This window comes from Myxocyprinus asiaticus, chromosome 12 (assembly GCF_019703515.2).
Source record: "Myxocyprinus asiaticus isolate MX2 ecotype Aquarium Trade chromosome 12, UBuf_Myxa_2, whole genome shotgun sequence".
NCBI lineage: Eukaryota > Metazoa > Chordata > Actinopteri > Cypriniformes > Catostomidae > Myxocyprinus > Myxocyprinus asiaticus.
The window spans coordinates 5,109,459-5,124,286 of NC_059355.1; the positions used below are offsets into that span (position 1 = coordinate 5,109,459).

The window sequence follows — 14,828 nt, forward strand, 5'->3', positions numbered from 1 at the left end:
TGTCGGGGGAGTTGTTACCTTCCAGTCTGCTGTGTGCTTGTTCTCTGCACCCACAACGCTTCAACGGAGAATTCCTCACAGATCTACCTAAGTTAACTTATTGTAAATAAATCCTTTGAACTGTTCCTCTGCTCTTGGGTCTCTTTGTCTCACTCTCGCTTTGTGACAGAACAATCCAGCCAAGTATGGACCCAGCAGAGGAGTCTATTCTTCGACTCAACCCTCTCTCTGTAGGGAACTTTACTGGGACGTCAGCAGGATCAAATCTCCACGTCTAACCGGGCTCTGGAAATGATGGTGTCACAGCTCGTTGAGCTCACCTCTGTCGTTCAACAACTCCGCCATCCTCCCGATGCGGGTCCCACTCAGGAACCAACCTCACTGTCTCCGGCGGTTCCCCACTTTTCTGGGCGCTCAGAGGATCGTATCCCTCCTTCAACCCTGCTTTCAGGTGAGGCAGCATCCTATAGCACATTCCTTTCACATTGTTCCTTGTTCTTCACGTTACAGCCTTCTGCTTTCCGTCAGAGACAATGAAGGTGGCATATGTCATCATGCTCCTTACTGGAAGGGCTGCTGATTGGGGAACCGCCATGTAGGACTCCATGGCCGTGGATGCTGGCAGCGGCAAGGGAACGGCCTCCTGACTTCCTGTCTAGATTGGTTTTGGTCTGTGTCGGGACACTCATGCTCCATGTTCTATTTGTTTTGGTCTAATTGTGTTGACGTTTTCCCTCATGTGTTTCAGGTGCCGCTGGCATGCGGAATCAGCATTTCCATGGGAACCCTGATTGTTTCCATGGGAACACTGATCATGCCAACTTTCAGCTGGCGAGTGGCACCTGTCCCTTGTTTGTTCCTGCTTATTTAAATCCCTTTGTGTGTCCTGTTCATGGCTGGATTGTTGAATGTAGTTTATTGAAAGGATGTAGACTGTTGTGATTGTTTGTGTGTTATCATTATAGAAAGCTGTTTGGTGTGAAGTAACTTACCTCACTCTCTTTGCCTAGTTGGTCCTGTCTCGTGTATCAATTTGGCTGCCCTTCTCTGCCCACGTGTCGGGAGTGTGATTGCCTTCCAATTTGTTGTACGCTTGTTCCCTGCACTCAAAAATCTTCAACGGAGGATTCCTCGTCTCTGCCCGCATGTCGGGAGAGTGGTTACACTCCAGTCTGCTGTACGCTTATTCTCTGCACTCACGAATCTTCAACGAAGGATTCCTCATCTCTGCCCATGTGTTGGGAGAGTGGTTACCTTCCAGTCTGCTGTGTACTTGTCCTCTGCACCCACAACACTTCAACGGCCTAAGTTAACTTATTGTAAATAAATCCTTTGAACTGTTCCTCTGCTCTTGGGTCTCTTTGTCTTGCTCTCGCTTTGTGACAGCTGGATAATGAGCAGTCAGACAATCATCAATTACAAAATAAACACCAACAGAACTCTGATGCAAATCGGCAGTGGAATTTAGCTGTTCAGCAATTCATTTCTTCTCACATAATTAGATAATATCATCACAAATCAATATTTTATGTCCATTTATTTATTTATTTATTTATTTTGTAGCCATGCAATAAGCTTTGCATCGGGGTACTGATCACCCTGCCGGGGTTTATTTTATGATTACAACCAGCTGACTATACATTATCCCTTGCATAACGAGTCCTCAGATAGCTTTATGTTTATCTATATAAGTTTATATATATGACTGTATGTGAAATATGTGGAACACATACAGTATCTGGAATATTTAAGCCATCAATAATGAAAATATTAGGAACAAAATCAAGTTTTTAAAAGATGATGTTTCAGAGAGAGAGACAGGCTCATAGTGTAAATGTAATATATGCAAGAATATTTTTTTCATTATTTCAGCTAAATAATTGAATTGTTATAGATTCAAAAACATACATTTTAATAAAAAAAATATTAGGGCGGTCAATTTAATTTAGTGTGACTAATAATTTTTTAAAAACACACACCAAAAAAAACAAAACATTTTTTTTACATAATTAATCATGTTCCCTGGCCTGTATGTTCATTTCTGTAATACGTAACTTTCCAATGATTGGAGCAATTCAAGCATTAAGTACCACCATCATGTTTTTACGCGTTCATAATCCTTTAAATTAGCTTTATTTGGTGGCTTTTCTCAGCTAATACTGATATCTGCAAGTAATTTGATGAATTAATCAGCATGTAATTAATTTGATTCAAATTTTTAACCGGTGGTCATCCCTAACAATTACACAAAATATAGTAGTTTCATAGCTGTAAGGAATATTTATGGCCGGTAAATTTTCTCAATTCGCCCATTATTGGCTGGTGTGGAAAAAAGTTGATGTTGGACCCTAAAGGAAAGTAATTAAAAAATATAAATAATGATTTCATTATGATTTCTTCACTGTTCTCCCTTCTGTGGCTAAATATCTGCAGGAGTCCTTGTGCGCCGTTTAAACCCAAATCGAGAGGCAGTCTCACACTCCCCAATCCTGCTGACTGAGCCCATCTGTGCTTCACAAGAGCCAAAATACTAACGGCTATTGCTTGTAAAGCTGCCAGAGAGAGATAGTGTGTTTATATTAAGGTTGAAGGTTTACATGTAGATCACTACAACACTAACAGAGAGTTATATCACCCAATGGCCTACAACAACTGTTGAGCAAATTTCTCCACTCTTTTCTAAATATTTATGCATAAGCAAGCATCTGGATTGGTCCAGTATGGTAATCTACAGCCCATGATCATAGTTTGCTACTTTATGTACTGTATGTGTCTGAGCACTTAGAACAGGAAGTTTCTGGGACTGAACGGTCTGTGAATGTTGACCCCTCCAACACCATCTCTCTCTCTCTCTCTCTCTCTCGTTCTCTGTAGATGTTTGAGTGGATAGGACACAATAAAGAACTGTTCTTGCAGTCACACACAGACATCGGCGTAAGCTACCAGCATGCAGAAGATTTGCAGACCCAGCATGACCACTTTGCCATGAACTCTATGGTAGGACATCCAGCTGTTCTAAGGGAATGCTAAAAGGAGACAGCCTTGATACAGCCTTGCAGGACAAAATGAAACAGCATAAATGCAGTTTCTTCTTACGAATTTAACAGTGTTATCATTCTGTTTGGCACTCTGTCTCTTTCTCTCCCCCTGACTTTTTTCCCTCTGTCTATCTCTCTCTTCTGTCTCCATGTCTTTTCACCAATGACACCCTCCCTGTCTCACTCTCTCTCTCTCCCTCTGATCTGTCTTTCATTTTTTCAGAATGCATATGTGAACATTTCACGTATCGTCTCTGTGGCGACGCGTCTGTGTGAGGCAGGGCATTACGCAGCGGGTCAGATCCAGCAGATCTCCAGTCAGTTAGATCAGGACTGGAAGAGTTTTGCCTCAGCGCTGGAGGAGCGTAGTGCCATCCTGGCCATGTCCTCTGTGTTTCACCAGAAGTCTGAACAGGTAACAACTGGACTCCTTAGCAACTGATTCCTACTGTTTCTTAAAACATTTACATTATAATGTAAATCCTTTAAAGGATTAGTTCACCCAAAAATGAAAATGCTCTCATGATTTACTCACCTTCATGCCATCCCAGATGTGTATGACTTTCTTTCTTCTGCTAATCATAAACAAAGATTTTTAGAAAAAATTCTCAGCTCTGTTGATCCATACAATGCAAGTGAATGGTGGCTAGAACTTTGAAGCTCCAAAAAGCACATAAAGGCAGCATAAAAACTGCCCATACTACTCCAGTGGTTCAATCCATGTCTTCAGAAGTGATATGATAGGTTTGGGTGAGAAACAGATCAAGATTTAAGTCCTTTTTTTTTTTTTACTATAAATCTCCACGTTCACTAGCCCTCCTAAGAGTTCTTCTTTTTTGTTTTTGGTGTGTCACATTCTTTAGTGCATATCGCCACCTACTGGGCAGGTAAGAGAATTTATAGTAAAAAAGGATTTCAATATTGATCTGTTTCTCACCCACACTTATCATATCTCTGCAGAAGACATGGATTAAACCACTGGAATTGTATGGATTACTTCTATGCTGCCTTTATGTGCTTTTCTGGCCACTGTTCACTTGCATTGAATGGATCAAAATCTTTGTTTGTGTTCAGCAGAAGAAAGAAAGTCATACACATCTGGGATAGCATGAAGGTGAGTAAATGATGAGAGAATTTTCAATTTGGGGGAACTCCTTAAAGTTTTTAGTGACCTTAGGTCGTTTCTCTTTAATTCGCTTTGATTCTACACTTATATACACTATATCATTTTTTCCCCCCAGACATTCACTTACATTTAAAAACTATTTCAGTCTTTTAAGATTTATTTGTCAATTGTATAACAAATTTACATCAAATTTTATTAAGTAATCTTTAAATAGTGTACATATTATGAATTCAGAATTAATAAGAGGCATTTAATTAAAATAAATGAGTTTGACCTTTTAAAAACTTAGTAAACCAAATTTACTGTATAAGTTTTAAGCAATACAGTTTGGTAAATGTCAAAGAAACTACATGTGCTTTGGCATTAATTAAACAAATTTTACACTTAGAAAAGTTTAGCATATTTAAATAACTCCAGTTTAAACCATTTGCTTAAATATTACTTTTGCCAGGAATATCCTTTGAGTGTATAATATTACTCCAAGTTTCTTGCTCCAAAAATACCATAATGTCGTTTTACAGATCCATTTTTTTGCACAATGAGTTGGTGATATCATAGTGGACCTTACTGGACCCCACTGTCAGAGGGCTTGGGACGATGTTCCCATTTTTCACCCCCTGATAATGAATATTAAATAAGTGTTGAAATGTGTATGTGCTCCATCATATAATGTTTGATTTAGTGTGCTCAGGGTAATGATGTCTTAACCATGATGGTTTCTGAATGATCAGTTTTTGCAGCTAAGTTTCCATGAATAGTCTGTTTGGAGTGCGGAGGTACTTTTGTATTGTGAACATTAGAGTATGGCTATATTATATATCAAACTATTTATTTAGTTAATAAAAAAAAAAAAAGTAAATATCTTTAAAAAATGTCCTTGGACTCTTTGGTCCTTTTTCATTAGATCTTTCAAGAAAAGATTTTAGTCTAAGAAGGACATTTTTATGTGAGTACATAATTTAATTTTCTTTGAATCATTAATGTGGGCGTGTAAATATTTGCTCTGACAACGATTTGATTCAGTTATTATTCTTTACAAGACTAAATGATGCAATCCATCATGAATTCTGAAATTTGATCACAATTCAACTTGAATTCTAAATTTTTGGATCAATGCATCACAATGCATCAATGCATTTTTTCACCCCTATTAAGTTAACATTTTGGGCCATATTTTTAAGAGCGATATGCCTTAAGCTAATCACTATGCGATATGTCATATGCACAAAGTCAGTGGGTATGGCCATGACATTTTTATATTTTCATGCAAGTATGTGCTACATCTAGGCACAAGTTGGTTGGCGAAATTGCATGTGCAAAGAACTAATTATTTTAATTCTGAGGTTCTTCTCCGGTTATTGCGCCGTCTGCGGCCTATTATATATTCCACATTTCCTGTCAAGCAGTGTCGATATAAATATATAATAATAAAAGACAGCCCATTCATAAGAATTTGGTAGTGTAAATGGGCTGTATGCAAAGCATCCCATGCTATGTGTTGATTATCACTGCTTAGTTGATGTTATATTTCGTATTTCACCTGTTTGGCACCTTGAATAATTTGGTACAATTTCCAGTTTCCTTTCTGTGCAACTGTGGTTCCAGTTCCAGTCAGCTTTAGTCTGCTGTCTTTACTAATAACTCCTCTGTCAAAATATGCACACGTTGCAAAATCATGCCTTTGATTTATGACTCCAGTTTGTTTGATCATCAGCAGTTCTGTTTAATTATGTCTACACTTGTTTTTAGTCAGTGTGTACAACTGTCTCTTTGTCCTTTCTGTTTTCGGTTTTTGAGTTTAAGATTGTGTTCTCTCCCTGTGCTCTTAGTTTCTGTCCAGCATGGAGGGCTGGGTGAAGTCATGCGGTGAGAGCGGGTTGCCGACGGCAACGCAGGAGCTTGAGATGGCCATTCACAACCACCAGAATCTGTATGAGCAGGTCTCCACAGCATACACAGAGGTGAGCATGAGCTACTTTATTCATTAATGTACCGTAGTGTTCCACTTTTTTTTTTTTTTTTTTCATATTTATGATTACTTTTATTCAAAAATAAAATAGTGTATGACATTGGTTGCTCTGTCCCAATTCAATATTTGAATGAAGTAATTGTTTTATCCGAATGACTAAAGCTCTGTGGTGATTCTGATCTCAGGTCAGTCAGAAAGGGAAGACCCTGCTGGATGTGTTGCAGAGGCCCCAGCCGCCAGCTGACTCTGGGTCTCTCACAGCTGGGACTGACTATAGTCAGGCCATTAGGGGGGTTTTGGAGATGGTCCATGAGGTAGTTCATCAGTATCGCAGACTAGAGGGTCTCCTGCAACACTCCAAGCTTCGACTGCACCAGAGAATGCAGCTGTGTGTATTTCAACAAGATGTGCAACAGGTGACTTACACACACATGCATCCACATGTACACATATACAGTATGCTTTGCACACATGCATGCACACACACATACAACACACAGACATGCATGCACATGCACTCATACAGACATGCACACACACACTCATACATTAACAACAAACAGTCATGACTGAGGGCATCTGAAATATGTGACCTGAGACTCTCAACCTTTCAGTAGTTGTTTGTAAATCTTTGCGTGTAACGATGTTTCACCCACGACAGAACAAAATATCAAGTGCGGAGAGTATTTGACGAAGTGACACGGACTGTGACTTATAGAACTGGCTGAGATTGCCTCACCATCCTCAAGGGACCTCAGTATTGTGCTTGGCCTCCAGTCAGAACCTCCAACAATACATTCCACTTCCTGTGGCTGTTGCCTTCAGGGCCTTTTGTTGTACCTTCACTGGTTCTCTGTCAGGGCTGTGTTGTTTCTTTGATGTGCCAGGATCCAGGGACTCTTTAGATAGAAATCAGGCCTACTTGGGCTTTGAGTTTGTGCACTGAATTTAAGAGCTCTGACTTCTGACTGTTGAAGCTTGGTAAACCTTTCCAAAACATCTCAATTATTTGTTTAAGACAGCAAGAAAATTAAATGGGGAGCAAATGGAGACTTTTGATAGCTCTTGCTTGTCAGATTTTTCTCTTGAGAAAAAGATCTTAGTAATTTCATGTGTCTTTTCAGAAGAGATCTCAACAATGTCTCAAACTGTGCTCAGATTTAACAAGATACCAAAGTCTGCTATCCAAAATCAGAGATTTCAATATCAATTCATCATATTCTTCCTGGACCAAACAATCTGAGCTATGCCATCAACATTAAAGGAATAGTTCACCCAAAAATGAAAACTGTCATATCATTTACTCACCCTCATGCCATTCCAGATGTGTGCGACTTTCTTTCTTCAGCAGAACACAAATTACGATTTTTTTAGAAGAATTTCTCCACTCTTTTGGTCCATACATAATACAGGTGAAAGTGTGCCAACATTTTGAAGCTCCAAAAATCGCATGTCTGCATAAAAGTAATCCATAAGTCTCCAGAAGCGATTTGATAGGTGTGGGTGAGAAACAGATCAATATTTAAGTAATTTTTTACTATAAATTCTCCTCCCTGCTCAGTCAATCTCCATTTTAACTTTCACATTCTTCATGCATATCCTACTGGGCAGGGAGAAGAATTTCTAGCAAAAATTGACTTAAATATTGATCTGTTTCTCACCCACACCTATCATATCACTTCAGAAGATAAGGATTAAAACACTGGAGTCTTATGGAATACTTTTATGCTGCCTTTATGTGCTTTTTGGATGAGGGTGAGTAAATTCTAAGAGAATTTTCATTTTTGGGTGAACTATTGCTTTAATTTGACTGCAGTTTACTCTTACTGTATGTCAGCAATGATCTACTTGAAGAGAGATACAGTACCGGGTTGTTCCACCAATGTCAGACATGGAGTGTAAAAAGGCAGAGACAACTGTAAGTAAGCCATTCATAGATTGATTCCAATGAAAACTGTAACACTGGCTCTATGATTCTATCAAAACAAACAACTGTTTGTTTGAGCATCCAAACCAGCCTGACATACTGAGACTATCTATTTTTCCAGCCAATGTAAGATGTTTTGTGATGGTAGTGACGCAGAAATTACACATTTCACCTTTAAATTTGAAATAGACAATCAAATACATGCATAATAATACATGTGTCTGTGTTCTCAGGTCTTGGACTGGATTGAAAACCATGGAGAGGCATTCCTCAGTAAACACACAGGAGTTGGAAAATCTGTGCACAGAGCACGAGCGCTACAAAAACGACATGACGACTTCCAGGAGGTGGCACAGGTTAGAACGAACTCTGCTTAGTGTTGTGTGTGTGCATGTTGAGAGCAGAGGAAATGAGTTGTAATAGTAATGTCATTCATGTGATAGTAAGATCCATTTCGGCCGATCTGATCACAAGTAGACAGCGCTCAATACAGGTGTAAATGGGGTCCAAAACATATATATATATATATATATATAAAAGTAAAACAATTAATATATATATATATATATATATATATATATATATATATATATATTAAATTATAACAAAGCAAAATATTTTATAATATTAAGACACATGTAACGTGTACATTAATTTCAACCCACAATAAGAAATTCTAAGCAATTATATGGCCCGTGAATAATTTTATAAATACTAGAATGGCCCTTAATAGGAAAAATTTTCCCCACTCCTGCACTAAAGTAACTGAGAAGTCTGCTTGAAATATCATGCTTGTGCTGCTTAGATTAAAATTCAAGTATATTTGGGAAAACCAGTGATCTTTTTTTAATTTTTGTTATTATCAACATGCAATAACACACTGTTGTAGTGAGTGATGTATGTAGTTACAAATTCATAGATGATTTTTTCTAAATCTGACTGCAAGTTTTCACAGGAGACACACTTCAGAAGCATGTTACTACCAGCTAGTGTTGGGTCTGAGTCCACCTTAGTCGAGTCCGAGTCTTTAAACAATGGAGTCCAAGTCCAAAAGGGGCCGAGTCGGTCTCAAGATCGAGTCCATAACAAGCTGAGTCGAGTCTGAGTTTTAAACAATGGAGTCCAAGTCCAAAAGGGGCCGAGTCGGTCTCAAGATCGAGTCCATAACAAGCTGAGTCGAGTCTGAGTTTTAAACAATGGAGTCCAAGTCCAAAAGGGGTCGAGTCGGACTCAAGATCAAGTTCATAACAAGCTGAGTCGAGTCCACGTCTTCAAACAATGGAGTCCAATACCCAAAGGGGCCAAGTCGGACTCAAGATCGAGGCCATAACAAGCTGAGTCGAGTACGAGTCTTTAAACAATGGAGTCCAAGTCCAAAAGGGGCCGAGTCGGTCACAAGTTCAAGTCCATAACAAGCTGAGTCGAGTCTGAGTTTTAAACAATGGAGTCCAAGTCCAAAAGGGGCCGAGTCGGACTCAAGCTCGAGGCCATAACAAGCTGAGTTGAGTCCGAGTCTTTAAACAATGGAGTCCAAGTCCAAAAGTGGCCGAGTCGGACTCAAGATCGAGTCCATAACAAGCTGAGTGGAGTCCGAGTCTTTAAACAATGGAGTCCAAGTCCAAAAGGGGCCGAGTCGGACTCAAGATCGAGTCCATAACAAGCTGAGTGGAGTGCAAGTCTTTAAATAATGGAGTCCAAGTCCAAAAGGGGCCAAGTCGGACTCAAGATCGAGTCCATAACAAGCTGAGTCGAGTCCGAGTCTTTAAATAATGGAGTCCAAGTCCAAAAGGGGCCGAGTCGGACTCAAGATCGAGTCCATAACAAGCTGAGTCGAGTCCGAGTCTTTAAGCAATGGAGTCCAAGTCCAAAAGGGGCAGAGTTGGACTCAAGATCGAGTCCATAACAAGCTGAGTGGAGTCCGAGTCTTTAAACAATGGAGTCCAAGTCCAGAAGGGGCCGAGTCGGACTCAAGATCGAGTCCATAACAAGCTGAGTCGAGTCCGAGTCTTTAAACAATGGAGTTCAAGTCCAAAAGGGGCCGAGTCGGACTCAAGATCGAGTCCATAACAAGCTGAGTCGAGTCCGAGTCCTTAAACAATGGAGTCCAAGTCCAAAAGTGGCCGAGTCGGACTCAAGATCGAGTCCATAAAATGTTGAGTTGAGTCCGAGTCTTTAAACAATGGAGTCCAAGTACAAAAGGGGCCGAGTCGGACTCTAGATCGAGTCCATAACAAGCTAAGTCGAGTACGAGTCCGAATGAATCTGTTCATGAATCTGAATTAAAATTGTAACCGTAAACACAACATCAATATTTTAAGCTAATTTAAACTTCACTAAGAACTAAGAAAAACAGTTTGTCAATATAAATGTAACAAAAACACCTCTGTTGCATTTCATATATACATTTTATGATTAGTATCCTGCTGAACAGACTTCAAAGTGATTTCAGAATGAAAGTGTATGAAGTGTATGAAGAAAAAACTGTCCTTTAACACACTTCTTATTGCGTTCTGTTGACATTTCAATTATTTGTTGCTTTCCCCCTCCACTCAAACATACACCAAAGAAAGTGAAAGCTGCATTAGTCATTACAACCAAGGTTATTATGTTTCAAATTTTAATTTAGTTTTTATTTCTTCTTTATTTTCAATATTTTTTCCCCTTTTTTTCCCAGTTTGGAATGCCCAATTTCCAATGTGCTCTAAGTCCTCATGGTGGCATAGTGACTCGCCTTAATCCGGGTGGCGGAGGACGAATCTCAGCTGCCTCTGCGTCTGAGACCGTCAACCCGCGCATCTTATCATGTGGCTTGTTGAGCGCGTTACCACGGAGATATAGCGCATGTGGAGGCTTCACGCCATCCACCGCGGCATCCACGCACAACTCACCATGCGCCCCACCAAGAGCGGGAACCACATTATAGCGATCACGAGGAGGTTACCCCCTGTGACTCTACCCTCCCTAGCAACCGGGCCAATTTGGTTGCTTAGGAGACCCAGCTGGGGTCACTCAGCACACCCTGAGATTCGAACTAGTGAACTCCAGGGGTGGTAGCCAGCGTTTTTACCACTGAGCTACCCAGGCCCCCAAAATGATCCCTATCTAAAGAAATAATAGTCTATACTGAGATTTCTTTCTGAATCTTTTTTCTCTATCTGCCGACTGATTTGGGAAAATACAGTACATACAAATGAGTCAACACAGCAGTAATTATCACTCGCTGAGAAATTACGTCTCACAATTTGACTGCAAATGTTACATATAAAAACACTGGAAAAGCCCACTGATAATATTTGGGCCATATCGTCACGGACATGATTTTCTAGATAATTTGCGGGAAACTGCACAATGCAGGGCAGTTTTGCGTGCTGCTTGTGTACCTAAATCCCTGATGCGTCCATGTGCGTCTCGCTGCAGCTGCCACAGAAGATTAAAAAAAAAAAATGTAAAAAAAAATGATATTTGCTTGAGTGGCAGCCGCGTTGGTCTGCAATCAGTCTGAAATCTTTAAATACCAACCAAAGGAAATTTCATTGAGCTCTTCTTTAACCGCAAACACACGGAGAATAATAATTTTGAGTCAATTTAACAGAATTGTCCTTCAAAAGTGTCAGAGGAGTAGGCTAAAAAAGACGTGCATAAGTTACCCAGTGGTTTACAATAAAAATAAAATAAAATAAACATTTATAATAAAAACGTCATAACCAACTAAATTCATCTCGTAACATGAAGTTTAGCTTCATGCACAAACTGTCATTGAATAATACATTTATTTTATAGTCTATAATTCAATTATAAACTAAATATTTCACTGCCCAAAATATCCTAATATTTATTGTGCATGGTTGAATGTTGTGAATGGTGGACAAATGCTGTAAAAGAATGAATTTTAAGCAGCTCGTCAATGCTTCGAAAATAGTCAATCAGTAATAAATAGGTGCTGTTTATCTGTTTAGAGTTGTTGTCTGCTTTAGCAATAACGCTTTTTTCCCTGACTATTTAAAAAGTTTCACAGTTCATTCATCAAGCTAATATGGACAGTTCAAGCTGACAACACTGTGTGGACCACAGGAGACCACAGAAGCCTTCATGTGTAGATACATTACACCTAAAAAGACTTAATATCCAATATTAATACTATTTTTATGTATTTTTATTTCGATATGCTATTTTTAGTAAACTGTGAGAGACATGATGTGGGTGACTTGACTCAATGAAAATCTTGATTTTAAGTTTTTAACCACGATGAAACCGCAATGTGAGCATCGTCTTGGCTGCACAAACGCCACATGCAATTTTACCAGTTGTCGGTCCCGTGTCGTGTGAAACTGCCTTGTTTGGTTTCTGTTACATTGGATACATACCCATCTTTATGTTTTCGTTGTGCCAGCCACCTCGGTAGTCAATGTTATATACGGTAGTTTCTGTAGTAACATTCAAGCGTATTGGTTGACTGATGAGTATGCCTGTGCATGTGCGTATGTGTGTGTTCGTGTGTTTGCTTAAAAACAGTGAAACAACTCTGGCTACATCTACGACTTCGGGGGCTAATACAGCTGCATGCTGACAGAGATGTGTTCATTAATTTCTGTTTTGTTATTTATTTATTTATTTAAATCATTGCATCACAAATGTCATGGACTCGGCTGGACTCGTAAAAAAATCCTGAGTCCCAAAGAATCGAGTCCGAGTCAAGTCCGAGTAAAAATGCATCTGAGTCCGTGACAAGTCCAAGTCCATTAAAATTGGACTCGTGACTCGGACTTGAGTCCGAGTCCAAACTCGAGTACCCCAACTCTACTACCAGCTGTTAACACAGCAATGCGTCTCGGCTGACCACTTATGATCGGATCATCAGAGATGGATACTAATGCCAGCTGTTCCTGTTAACATTCTGCTAATATTCTTGGAAGATGGTTTTAATGTGCACTTTTCTCTCTTGTTATATTATATTGTCTCTGTGTCTCTCTCTCTCTTACCAGAATACTTACACTAATGCAGATAAGCTGTTGGAAGCAGCGGAGCAGCTGGCTCAGACGGGAGAGTGTGATCCTGAAGAGATTTACACTGCGGCTCATCACCTAGAGGTCAGAGTTCAAGAGTTTGTCCGCAGGGTGGAGCAGAGGAAACTGCTGCTGGATATCTCTGTGTCTTTTCACACCCACACCAAAGAGGTAGATCAATTTATCTATCTATCTATCTATCTATCTATCTATCTATCTATCTATCTATCATCATCATCTCTCTGTCCGTCCTTCCATCCATCTGTCGTTGTCTGTCTGTCTATTATCATCATCGTCTGTCTGTCTGTCTGTCTATCTATCTATTATCATCATCTGTCTGTCTGTCTATCTATCTATTATCATCATCTGTTTGTCTATCTATCTATCTATCTATCTATCGTCATCATCATCATCATCATCGTCTGTCTGTCTGTCTGTCTGTCTGTCTATCTATTATCATCATCTGTCTGTCTGTCTGTCTATCTATCTATTATCATCATCTGTCTGTCTATCTATTATCATCATCTGTCTGTCTATCTATTATCATCATCTGTCTGTCTGTCTGTCTGTCTATCTATCTATCATCATCATCATCCATCATCATTGTCTGTCTGTCTGTCTGTCAATCTATTATCATCATCTGTCTGTCTGTCTGTCTATCTATTATCATCATCTGTCTGTCTGTCTGTCTGTCTGTCTGTCTATCTATCTATCGTCATCATCATCATCATCATCGTCTGTCTGTCTGTCTGTCTGTCTATCTATTATCATCATCTGTCTGTCTGTCTGTCTATCTATCTATTATCATCATCTGTCTGTCTATCTATTATCATCATCTGTCTGTCTATCTATTATCATCATCTGTCTGTCTGTCTGTCTGTCTATCTATCTATCATCATCATCATCCATCATCATTGTCTGTCTGTCTGTCTGTCAATCTATTATCATCATCTGTCTGTCTGTCTGTCTATCTATCTATTATCATCATCTGTTTGTCTATCTATCTATCTATCTATCGTCATCATCATCATCATCATCGTCTGTCTGTCTGTCTGTCTGTCTATCTATTATCATCATCTGTCTGTCTGTCTGTCTATCTATCTATTATCATCATCTGTCTGTCTATCTATTATCATCATCTGTCTGTCTATCTATTATCATCATCTGTCTGTCTGTCTGTCTGTCTATCTATCTATCATCATCATCATCCATCATCATTGTCTGTCTGTCTGTCTGTCAATCTATTATCATCATCTGTCTGTCTGTCTGTCTATCTATTATCATCATCTGTCTGTCTGTCTGTCTGTCTGTCTGTCTGTCTGTCTGTCTGTCTATCTATTATCATCATCTGTCTGTCTGTCTGTCTATCTATCTATTATCATCATCTGTCTGTCTATCTATTATCATCATCTGTCTGTCTATCTATTATCATCATCTGTCTGTCTGTCTGTCTGTCTATCTATCTATCATCATCATCATCCATCATCATTGTCTGTCTGTCTGTCTGTCAATCTATTATCATCATCTGTCTGTCTGTCTGTCTATCTATTATCATCATCTGTCTGTCTGTCTGTCTGTCTGTCTGTCTATCTATCTATCTATCTATCTATCTATCTATCTATCTATCTATCATCATCATCATCGTCTGTCTGTCTCTCTGTCTATCTATTATCATCATCTGTCTGTCTGTCTGTCTGTCTGTCTATCTATCTATCTATCTATCTGTCTATCTATCTGTCTGTCTGTCTGTCTTTCTATATATCTG

The 14,828-nt window shown here is 39.3% G+C and overlaps 1 protein-coding gene across 1 annotated transcript in view; it reads left to right on the forward strand.

The window, feature by feature from the left end:
- Nucleotides 1-14,828, forward strand: part of LOC127449144 (kalirin-like) — a 122,649-nt gene that overhangs the window by 35,151 nt on the left and 72,670 nt on the right. The window contains exons 6-11 of the mRNA XM_051712374.1: nt 2,875-2,997; nt 3,262-3,453; nt 5,994-6,125; nt 6,319-6,549; nt 8,294-8,416; nt 13,043-13,234. Of these exons, the coding sequence (XP_051568334.1) occupies nt 2,875-2,997; nt 3,262-3,453; nt 5,994-6,125; nt 6,319-6,549; nt 8,294-8,416; nt 13,043-13,234 (993 nt within the window). The remainder of the gene's footprint in view (nt 1-2,874; nt 2,998-3,261; nt 3,454-5,993; nt 6,126-6,318; nt 6,550-8,293; nt 8,417-13,042; nt 13,235-14,828) is intronic.